The sequence below is a fragment of the Anguilla anguilla genome, chromosome 5, assembly GCF_013347855.1.
Source record: "Anguilla anguilla isolate fAngAng1 chromosome 5, fAngAng1.pri, whole genome shotgun sequence".
NCBI lineage: Eukaryota > Metazoa > Chordata > Actinopteri > Anguilliformes > Anguillidae > Anguilla > Anguilla anguilla.
In genome coordinates this window covers 25,738,077-25,750,546 of record NC_049205.1, presented here as the reverse complement: position 1 = coordinate 25,750,546, position 12,470 = coordinate 25,738,077, and the positions used below count along the sequence as shown (strand labels likewise).

Sequence of the window (12,470 nt, the reverse complement as noted above, 5' to 3'; positions counted from 1 at the left end):
AATGGAATGTAGCTGAAATGCTACAAGGGGTCTCTCCTGACCTGGAAACGGGCCCATATTAAAAAGAGCTTTGTCCCCTTTTTTATCGAGGCACTGAACAAACTGCCTCGCTGAATGTCAGGTGTGTTATATGTATATACTGTATGTATCTATGTATTTATTATATGTGTGTTTTATGTATATACTGTATGTATCTATGTCTTATGTATCTGTGTATTTATGTGAGGCCAGCAAAGCAAAGCTGTGGAAACAAATTTCCCCTGAGTGACAATAAAGTCTTAATAGTCTTATAATAGAAGAACAAATGGTGTAGTTCAGTATAGTGCAGTTTAGAGGAGCTGGGTGATGGATCTGGAGCTCCAGCCTGCGTCATAGCATGGACAGGGAAGGAACAGGGCTGTAACAGTCCAGGACCATGGAGCGAGGGGCAGGGCTGAAGTGATCCGTTGGACCCAGGAACAGGCTGGAGCGGTCTTTGAACTCAAGGTGAGGTAAGGGACCGGAGCCCCATAAAAAGAGAAACAGAGGGGACAAGGGTAAGGCCAGGTTGACGCTTGATGCTAAGCCATCTAGTGTGTCATCTCCGTAAGGCCAGCTTGACACTTGAGGCTAAACTAACTAGCGTGTCTGCTCAGTAAAAGAGAGCTTGACACTTAATCTTGAGGCTCAATGTAAATTTATTCCAAAGGTAAGGAAAAGTAAGTTGAAGAAGAGCTCTCCCCTGTGAATGAACAAAGACAAATGGGAGAGTTTGAGATAAAAAAACTGTATAAAATATATTAAAATGAAAGTACTGAGAGTAATAAGGCTGAATATTGTAATATGCGTGCTAAGGTTGAAAAAGAACCACAGGAAACCAAGAGGCTCTTTGGAAGGCAAATTGCCCAAGATGCAAAAAGTAATTCTAAACGTTACTTTCAATACTGTAGTAGGACAAAGAAAATAAAAGGGGATATCAGGTGCATCAAAATGAAGAAGGAGCATTGCTTTCTAAGAATAAAGATATTGCTGATGCCTTAAATAGTAATTTTGTTGAGTTTTACAAGAGAAGAGTATTGTTAATAGACTGGAAGGCAAGTACTCAGAATGTCTTATCAGATATTGAAATAGAGGATAAAGAAGTACTGGATGAATTACTTAAACTGAAGAGAAATAAGGCAGCAGGGCCTGATGACATATACCCAAGAGTACTCAAAGAGTTAGCTGAGATCATTTTTAAATCAAGGGCAGGTGTTTTTAGACAGTCCTTAGAAACTGGAGAAATACCCGAGGACTGGAAGCAAGGTAATATAATACGAATAAATAAGAAAGGGGACCGTACTGATCCAGGAAACCACAGACCTGTCAGTTTAACTTGCATCACATGTAACATATTGGAATCTATCATTAGAGACAAGTTAGAAGTGTTTTAGAAGTGTTTCTTGAAAATAGCAACATCGTAAGGTATAGGCAGCATGGTTTTGCAATGGTATGTCATGTCTGACAAACCTTCTGGTATTCTTTGAAGAAGCTACTCGGTGTTTTGATTATGACATTTGCTTATGATATTACATACTTACATGTTCAAAAGGCATTTGGTAAGGTGCCACATGAGAGACTTGTTAGTAAAATGAAGACAGTAAGAATTAAAGCCGTAAGCGGCGTTGGGAGGGGTCCAAGCATTGGCACCAGCACGCCCCCTATGGAGCGATTTTAAAATGGCTTTTTCCTCATGATCATATGCCTTCGCCCAACATATCTACTGAATATCATGATGATTGTATAAAATGTTGATGACTTACGGCCAATTTTGTGCTAAGAGACGCTGTCGAATGACTTAGTTGCGTCACCATGGATGTGTCCTGGCCGCTTCCCGTAAAGGCCTTTACTTTGTCGTAACACTTAGATGGGATGTCGTAACACACATATGGCCCGCCTGTATGTACAGCTGCAGCGCTTCCATGCTGTAACTAAAAAAGGCGTCACACTAGTGTTGTCACGATACCAAAATTTTGACTTTTATATCGATACCAGGTTTAGTATCACGATAATTAATACTGAAACGTTACTGATTCAATACTCGGTACCTAACGATACTGAAATTACCTTAATAGATCAGAAACGTAATGTCCACAAGGGTTGACCTCATTTTCGAATTCACGGATTATTAAAAACCTGGTTTATTAACAAACTTTAAGTTGAAGCCTGTTCAACATATCAATAAGCATAGGCCTATAGTGTTACAACACTAACCCATAGAAAACTATATTAAATATATTTCAAAAATTAAACAATTTTAAAGTAAATTATTTTTAAACAGGTCTTTCACTTTTAAATAGATCCAAAAATCAACGACGACTGAAGACTCACCTCTTCAGGCTGCACCTCTCCCCATCCCTCCCTACCTCCCTGTAAATGACTAAGCTTAGGGTTGTAACTAGGCAGCTGTTTCGTAGGTGACTTAGGTGCATTAACTGTCTTAACGACTACTTGTATTTTTTCCATAGATCGCGTTATTGCCGTTCTCGTTGTTAGTGTTAATCAGTTTAACCTCCAGGGTCCAAGTTGAACTATGCGGTTGTTCCCTGCACTTGGACCGGTACTTCTCTCTAGGGGTTTCGTCATACTTGTTCCTGGTTATGGTTATACACTTTGTTGTACGTCGCTCTGGATAAGAGCATCTGCCAAATGCCTGTAATGTAATGTAATGTAATGTAAAAAAAATAGCATATTAAAATAACAATACAGCATCTTCCTATAATAAAATATTTACAAATTAGAACATCTATTGCTACTGAAGTCAACTGAGTCAAAGCTTTCGCTGTATCAGCGAAGAGAATTCACAAGCGCACGTCACCTCACTTGGCAACCTTAGTTGCTACTGCCATCTAGCGAAGATTCTGACAAATTACACTTTTCATCCTCTAAATCAGTAATGCGGGAGACAATTTTCCCTGGCTTTTACATTTGACTCAAAACTACCGAACGTCGGAATATTCTAATAGCGAACCGTTTCTCTTTTTTTTTTTTTTTTTAAGTACCGAGAAAGTGCTGAAGTTTTGGTATACCGTGCAACACTACGTCAGACACATATTCCAATCCATTGCTCAGCTTAGCAGAGAATGCATATTTCAGAGCGCCTCAGAGACAGATAGAATAATAACACATAAATACACATTTCAAATAATAAAGACGACATTGAGAAAAAACGAAACAAAAGACGAAATATCAACTCGCGACCTGCGTGCTGGCCGCAGAGCAGCCTACCGTTTTATTTATGTAGACATTGGCAGATGAGAAAACTTTCGGTTACGCTGACCTATAAAACGCTATTCCAGAAGCCAAATCAGACATGTTATACATCGTTAGAAAGCTTATACTCTCACCTACGGAATAAATGAGTTGTCAATCAACCCAAATTGCACTATAAAGGGCGACAACGCCGTAAGCAACAGGTGTGGTATTACGCACAGCTATTACTGAAGATAGCCGACACAGGCGTCACAGATGCGCGTATATTTCGCAAACAGATTGTCCAAGACAATATATGACCACTCATTCGCAAAAGGGACATCTCTACGCGTAAAACCAATGGTAAGATTGTATATTTATTCAATGTTTAGTCCCATATATTGACTGTAGAATGACATGGTATAATTAAAAAAATAATTGTCTCGTTTATTTTGTTATTCAGTGAGCAGCGTTGTCACTGCTGTATTGACATATTTTTGGTCTAATGTCGGGTTTATCTTGTTGCTACAAAATATTACATAACATTACATTACAGGCATTTGGCAGATGCTCTTATCCAGAGCGATGTGCAACAAAGTGTATAATCATAATCAGGAACATGTGTGTCGAAAACCCTAGAGAGAAGTACCGTTCCAAGTGCAGGGAACAACCGCATTGTTCAACTTGGACCCTGTAGGTGAAACTGGTTAACACTAACACAAACAAGAACAGCAACAACGCAGTCTATGCAACAATACAAGCAATAGTTAAGACGAGTTAAGACTAAGTCACCTACGAAACAACAACCTAGTTACAACCCTAAGCTTACAGTCAATTTAGAGATTAAATTGAGAATACGGTTTCTCTCAGCATAATGACGGATTTAAAGACTAAACGAACTCACCCGATATTGTCTTCAAATGGACCGTATTATTTATTTAGACATTGGCAGACTACAGCATAAATTGCGTCTTTTGTTTATATTCAATATTAGTAATTGCAGCGAGAAACTGCAGCTGTAGGTCGTTATGTTATGGTAGCAACGGAACGAAGCGGACTATATATGTATTAGGCTGCCGTCATTGTTTCATTATACCAGTGTGTTTTCGCTCGTTTGCACAGAAACTCAGAACCTATCAATAAAATGGTTTAGCTATTTCTCAGTATAATGACAGATTCAAAGACTAAACGAACTCACCTGATACTGTCTTCAAATGGATGCAGGCTCAAGAAAAGTAATTATACATCCACTAAAAAGCTTTTATTTACAAACTTTTGGTATCCTAGCATGCACTCTGGGTGGCACTGTCTTCCATTCCTTCCCCGACGGTCAGACCCTCCCCTCACTGATAAAAACTAGACCCTACGGTGTCGGATTACTTGCGTCGCCATGGATGTCGCTTGCCGTAAAGAAGTTTACTAGATGTCGTAACACTTAGATTTGGAGCTCCAGCTCTTCCGCACCCCAACTAATACAAAAGTCCAAATGGTGGGCAAATAATATGGCGGACATAGGTGCTCCCAAAAGCAAAGTTGTAGAGCACATTCAGATGCATCGGTCGATGAAGTTTTGTGTTGATCTGACTTACGCTGTGGGAGTTATGGACTTTTAAAGTATGACCCTGTGTTATAGCGCCACCATCTGGCCGACATAGGTGATTTTTCGTGCCTGAGTAGTGGGGGGCCATAGGAACCCACCTACCAAATTTGGTTGGTCTACAACTTATGGTTGCTGAGCCTCAGACATTTTAGCGGAGAAAACTTCCACGCCCCAACGAAAAGGTCAAAATGGCGGGCAAACAATATGGCGGACATAGGTGGGGCCAATAGCAAAGTTGTAGAGCACGTTCAGCTGCACAGGTCGATGAAGTTTTGTGTTGATCTAACGTATGGTGTCGGAGTTATGGCCTTAAACGCATAACCCTTTGTTATAGCGCCACCATCTGGCCGACATAGGTGATTTTTAGTGCCTGAGTAGTGGGAGGCCATAGGAACCCACCTGCCAAATTTGGTTGCTCTAGGACTTATGGTTGCTGAGCCTCAGACACTTTTAGCGGAGAAAAATAATAATAAGAATAATAATCCTAACAGATACAATAGGGTTCCACCAGCTTCGCTGCTTGGACCCCTAATAATCCTAACAAATACAATAGGGTTCCACCAGCTTCGCTGCTTGGACCCCTAATAATCCTAACAGATACAATAGGGTTCCACCAGCTTCGCTGCTTGGACCCCTAATAATCCTAACAAATACAATAGGGTTCCACCATCTTCGCTGCTTGGACCCCTAATTAGAGGACATATTTCAGAGTGGATTCGGAACGGGCTACAGGGTAGAACACAAAGAGTAAAAGTAGGAGGGATATTATTTGAGCAGGGAACTGTTGGAAGTAGAGTCCCACAAGGATCAGTGCTGGGACCACTGCTCTTCCTCATGTATATCAATGACCTTGACAGGGACATAGAAAGTGCATTAGTCAAATTTGCAGATGATACAAAACTGGGAGGCCCAGCTAATAGTTTGGAATCTACTAAAGTAATCCAAGATTTAAATAAAATCCAGAAGTGGGCGGAAACCTGGCTAATTGAATTTAATATATCAAATCTAAAGTTCTGCATGTGGGAAATAAAAACATTAGGCAGGATTACTTTATGGGAGGAACAAAATTGGAATGTGCTCAGTTTGAAAAAAATTTGATCAAAGCCTTTCAGGTTCTAGGCACTGTGCTGTAGGTAGGGTTGGGTATTGACAGTTGGTCTAGAACTGACACTGTCTAGCTGATAGCTGGAAAATACTTTAGATAGTTTCAAATTATAAAGCTTATGTAGGTGGTAAAAAGCTGCTGTTGGGGAATGCCCATTAGCCTGAACATTTGAAATGGGGGGTGTTATTTTTATTCCATTCCCCAAGCCGAAGACAAACTTGGAAGTGTTTGTTGTGGATAAAACTTTGTGACACTTGCAGTCAATAGAGGGTATGCACATGATGTCACCGCAAGTGGAAGTCACTGCGGTTACACCCACTGAGTGGCAGAAAGACTACTGAGTGGCAGTGTTAGCATTCAGCTTGAATGCCGCAAAAACACAAAAAACACATCTAAAATTGGAAAGAGCTGTTGTGCGAGTGACTGTACAAATAGATTCAACAAGAAATCGGAGCTATCTTTTTACAGACTGCCGAAAGCTAAAGAAAAGAGGAGAAAATGGATCGCTGCAATTCGCAGAAACAACTGGAATCCAGGCACCGAAACATGGATTTTCTGTTGTCATTTTGTGTCAGGTATGTTGGATTTTTGGGTAAAATCATACCTTAAGTTATGTACTGTATTGACTACTCATCAATTAAATATTTGGCATCTTTCATTTATATTCTGTGTAACTGTAAAGTTTTTGTCAGCATTTATTAAAAAACATCCATGATGATGAGCCTTGTGTTCTACAAACAAAGGGGGGATGGTTAGATAGTGTTAGCTAGCCAAGCATATACATTAAGGTATGATTTTACCCAAAAATCCAACATACCTGACACAAAATAAGAACCGCAAATCCACGTTTCGGTGCCTGGATTCCTATTGTTTCTGCGAATTGCAGTGATCCATTCGCTTCTCTTTTCTTTAGCTTTCGGCAGTCTGTAAAAATAGGGCTCCGATTTTATATTGAGTGTCCATGGACCACTGGTTCTTTGGTAAGTTGTAAGGATCACTGTCGAGTCCAACTGCCTTTAATTTAAGCAGATAATCGTTTGTTTTACTCCCGGTTTTGCAGTTTACTCTACTAAAGGCAGCCATGCCGCAGCATGTTTTGCCACTCAGTCTGACTGAGGGGGCATATTCCGGTGGGAAAGTGACGTCAGTGCATACCCTCTATACCACAGACAGACACAGCTAGTTACATTTGCTTGAAGGTAAGATATATTCTGCCTAGTAATACCATTAGATAGCTAACATGTCTCGTCTATTAACTGCAGTTAACTGAGAAAACTGCAAAAGAAAAGGTTATTTGTAAAATTCACTGTTAACAAAGCAACACAGGCAGTTGTTAGCTGGTAATGAAATGCTTAACTTTAGCCTGCAAGCATTGTTGTGTAGATATACAAAGAGAGCTAGCTGGCGGTGAAACTATATGAGAAATAATAAACTAAAATAAGAAAAGTGGCTGTGTCATCACGTTGGTGGTTATCTCTAAACTCTACTCTTATATCGACCACCGTGTCTTCTATCTTAGAACGCATAACAGCCTGTATGGAAGCGATGGAAAAGCCTGGGTGTTGTTTACTGCCCTGTCTTTGGTTTAAGTTAGGCTACATAGTTTGAGAACTTTGTAATGGGAAAGAAACAAGTAGCCTATGTTTCTATGAACAATGGTGCTGAAACTGAACTTACCGTTTGTTTGCGTAAGGCTGGAAACATACTTGAATTTTGTTGAGCTAGTGTATGCAAAGTGCTTGCATCCCAAGCGAAATGCATGCTTACTTTTTATGTCTTATTGGGGGTATAAAAGGTATATCCACTAGGGGGCAGATTGGGGCCTGAATTCATTGACAGCTAATTCCTTTTCTGCCTATAATAACAAACATGGTGACATTGGAGGAGATTGTTTTAATGTACATACTGAGAAGGCAGGAGAAACAGTGACAGCGGTGCCAACAGCGAAGGTGGTACATTGGACTATTAAATTTATTGAGACAACGGAGACAAAGGCATCAGTAGGGGGGTGTGGGGTGTGCGGACCACACCAGGTGACACCATCAAAGGGGGGTGACACCGAAATGACTAGCAATACATTTTTTGTGCAATGTTTTGTGTAGCGACGGTTTGAAACAGCTAATTTCTCCAATGCAGTTTACTGCCGGTTGATTCAATTAGCGGTATTGTGACGAGAAACGCTTTGTCGTTTGAATGCAATTCCTTGTGCCCACATTTTCCCCCATTCTTCCATTTTGCAGGTCTTCAGCTGCGCAATTATTCGGGGCCTTCGTTGCCGTATTTCGTGCTTCATAATACGCCTCACATTCTCAATCGGAAACGGGTCAGGACTGCAGGCAGGCCAATCTAGCACCCGCACTCTCTGCTTACGCAGCCATGAACTTGTAATTGTGGTTTGGCATTGTCCTGCTGGAAAATGCAGGAACATACCGGGAGAAGACAGCATCTGAATGGCAGCATATGTTGCTCCAAAATTTGTACATATCTTTCTGCATTAATGGTGCCCTCACAGATGTGCAAGTTACCCATGTCTTGGGCTCTGACACACCCCCATGCTATGACAGACGTTGGCTTTTGGACCTGACGCTGATAACAGCTTGGACGGTCCTTTTCCTTTTTGGCCCGGAGGACACGACAGCTGTTTTGTCCAAAAACTATTTGAAATGTTGACTCGTCGAACGACAAAACACGCTTCCACTGTGCTGCAGTCCATCTCAGATGAGACCAAGCCCAGAAAAATTGGCGGTGCTTCTGGACAGTGTTGATGTATGGCTTCTGCTTTGCATAATAAAGCCTTAACTTGCATCTGTAGATATAGCAGAGAACGGTGTTGAATGACAAAGGTTTAACAAAGTATTCCTGAGCCCATGTCATGATTTCCATTACAGACGCATGACGACTTTTAAGACGGTGACGTCTGAGGGATCGGAGATCACGCGTATTCAGAAGTGGTTTTCAGCCTTGCCCTTTGTACACTGAGATTTAACTGGATTCCTTGAATCTTTTAATTATATTGTGCACTGTAGAGGGTGAAATGCCCAAAATCCTACCGATTTGTCTTTGGTGAAGGTTGTTCTCAAACTGCTGGATTATTCACTGACGCATCTGTTGGCAAATTGGCGAGCCTCAAGCCATTCTTGCTCATGAAGAACTAGGCCTTTCTTGGAGGCTCCTTATATACTATAACACGATTGCCTCACCTGTTTCACATCACCTGTATCACATCACTGTGATATTTCAACTTGCCACATTGTTATTAGTCCTAAATTACCCGTCCAATCTTTATTGGAACGTGTTGCAGGCATAAATTTCATAATAAACGTATATCTTTAAAAAACAATTAAGTTAATTAGATAAAACATGAAATACCTTGTCTTTATACTGTTTTTGTTTGAATAAAAGTCAAAGTAAATTTACAAATTACTGCTTTCTGTTTTTATTTGCATTTCATTTAACGTCCCGACTTTTTTGGAATTGGGGTTGTAAGTTTGTTAGCGTCCTTTTGAGGCAGCTGCTGAAGGAACATGGTGAGGTAAGTTCCAAATGCGTTGTATATGTTCTGGGATGCCCCTGTCTCCTCACGGATTTCTTCCAGCTTCTGGAGGAGAGCTGTGTTAACAGAATCTTGCCCTTGGACTCTTCTTCCTTTGTTGTCCTCCAGGTGTCATACTCAGGGACAGTGAAGGAGAGGTATGAGATGCCTGGCTTGGTGTATGTGAGGGTGAGGGAGAGAAACCAAATACATGGCTTGGTGTAGTTAAAGAAGCACCAGGTGCTAGGTTTCTTGTGGCAGAGGCAAAAGGGCTTGGTCTGTGGACTCTCCCGGTGTTGTCTGGTCCAGGACTGCTGAGGTCCAGGCTGTCCTCCTTTTTATTTTCTGGTGACTAGAATCACGAACAGTGACATACAAAGAGGTGGTACAGTGTGAAAAACAGTTGTGGAGCAATCTTTATCTAGTTACAAATTTATTTACTGAGCCTAGCAGTTAAGGTGCTGGTTATGGTTTGTGATATAATCACTGTAAACCACTCATCAGCTTTACATTTCAGGGTCTATATAAATTTGAACGTTAACTATAGGCTGTGGCAAGCGAGTGCCACCCCTCCGGTTTAAACACACACTCACGGGAGACAGTTGTTTTCGTAATCAGCACTTCCGTGCTCTTTTATTTTCAGATGCGTCTTTTACAGACAAAATCATACAACCACGACGGTTCCGCAGCCGTCTTGTCATCAGCCCTCCCGCTCCAGCTTCCGGTCTTCCTTTTAAAAACCCCAGGCTCACTGTTGAAAGCAATCAGAGGCAATCAGCGCAATTAAACAATTAACAATTATCGGCGCTGATTACTTCCAGCTGACAGTTGTGACGAAGGATCCGAGAGCCGCTCCTCTCACCCTCTCTCTCTGCAGCCGACGCTCAAACCACGCCCACCCCACCACATACCCCCACCGCCCGACTTAGGCCGGGGAGCCATCCGGCCGATGACCAACCCCCCCCCTCTCCCCCCCCCCCCTCCTCCTGGGGGCGAGAGAGGAAGTCCGCCACGACCATCCGTGCACCCGGTCTATGAATCACATTGAAGTTAAAAGGCTGCAAAGCCAGATACCACCGAGTGATCCGGGCGTTGGTATCCTTCATGCGGTGGAGCCATTGGAGGGGGGCATGGTCCGAACAGAGGGTGAATGGGTGACCCAGAAGGTAATACCGGAGGGCTCCGACCGCCCACCTAATGGCGAGGCACTCTTTCTCCACCGTGCTGTACTTCGCCTCCCGTTGTGACAGTTTTCGGCTAATGTACAGCACGGGGCGGTCGACTCCCTCCACCTGCTGGGTCAAAACAGCCCCCAGCCCTCTGTCCGACGCGTCGGTCTGCAAAACAAAAGGGAGAGAGAAGTTAGGTGTGAACAAGAGCGGCTCCCCACAGAGAGCTTCTTTTACCCTCTCAAACACCCGCTGGCACGGTTCCGTCCACTGGACCGGATCTGAGGCACCTTTTCGGGTTAAGTCAGTTAGGGGGCTGGTTAGCTCCGAAAATGCCGGGATGAACCTCCTGTAATAGCCGGCCAGCCCCAAGAACCTCCTTACCTCTTTTTTTGACTTGGGTCGAGGACAGGCTGCAATCGCCGCGGTTTTGTCCACTAGAGGCCGCACCTGTCCACTTCCCAAGTGGTACCCCAAATACCGTACCTCCGCTCGGCCAATAGCACACTTCTTTGGGTTAGCCGTGAGCCCTGCCTGCCTTAAGGATTCGAGCACTGCCCCCACATGCTGCAAATGCTGCTCCCAACTGCTGCTATGGATGATTACATCATCCAGATAGGCAGCAGCATAACCAACATGCGGACGCAATACCCGATCCATTAGGCGCTGGAAGGTGGCAGGGGCTCCGAATAACCCAAACGGAAGTGTCCTGAATTGGTACAAACCATCCGGAGCGGAGAAAGCCGTTTTTTCCTTAGATTTGGCAGATAAGGGAATCTGCCAGTAACCCTTGGTTAAATCCAGCGTCGAAAAAAATTGAGCCGTGCCAAGCCGATCCAAGAGCTCATCGAGGCATTGGATAAGCATCAAACCGTGACACTTCATTTACCTTTCTATAATCCACACAGAAGCGAATAGACCCATCAGGCTTACCTACCAGCACAATGGGGCTACTCCAGGGACTGTGGGATTCCTCTATTACCCCCAGCTCTAGCATTGCCTTTATCTCTGCCTGGACCAATTTCTTTTTGTGTTCCGGCAATCTATAGGGGCGGGTCCGCACCGTCACCCCCGGGGAAGTCTCAATGTGGTGGTGTATGAGGTGCGTGCGTCCTGGTATGGGGGAAAACACATCAGCAAAACGCTTTTGCAACAAGGCAAGGTCTGCTCTCTGATTCGGTGAGAGATGGTCATCTGAAAGGGTTGAGATCTGATTGGATGAATTTGGTACCTCCGGCCCCAGCTCATCTCTCTCCTTATCCACCGTAACCAGAGAGACAGCCACCACCTCCTTCCACGCTTTCAGGAGATTGAGGTGATAAATCTGTTTTGCCCCCTCTCTATCAGTACGCTCTACCTCATAGTCAACCTCCCCCACTCGCCGTGTGACCGCAAAGGGCCCTTGCCACTTGGCGAGTAATTTAGAACTAGAGGTAGGGAGTAACACAAGAACTTTATCTCCCGGTGAAAATTGCCGTAGTTTAGCTCCTCTGTCGTAGTGCTGTTGCTGACGTGCCTGCGCCTCGAGCAAATTCTCCCGTGACAACTTACCCAGTGTATGGAGTTTTGCTCGCAGGTCCAGCACGTACTGTAATTCATTTTTACTAGGACTCGGACCCTCCTCCCAGTTTTCTTTAACTAGGTCCAATATCCCCCGGGGTTTCCTACCGAACAGTAGTTCAAAGGGAGAAAATCCCGTGGAGGCCTGGGGAACCTCCCGCACTGCAAACACCAGAGGAGATAACCACTTATCCCAATTACGGCTATCCTCATGAACGAACTTCCGGATCATAGACTTCAACGTTCTATTAAAACGCTCAACCAGCCCATCCGTTTGGGGATGGTACACGCTGG

At 43.4% G+C, this 12,470-nt stretch overlaps 1 protein-coding gene across 1 annotated transcript in view; it reads left to right on the top strand.

Moving 5' to 3' along the window:
- chid1 (chitinase domain containing 1) overlaps window positions 1-9,225 on the top strand; it is a 386,345-nt gene extending 377,120 nt beyond the window's left edge. Inside the window, exon 13 of the mRNA XM_035418828.1 lies at window positions 8,804-9,225. Coding sequence (XP_035274719.1) covers window positions 8,804-8,821 — 18 coding nt within the window. The 3' untranslated portion in view covers window positions 8,822-9,225. The remainder of the gene's footprint in view (window positions 1-8,803) is intronic.
- Window positions 9,226-12,470: the final 3,245 nt, after the last annotated feature.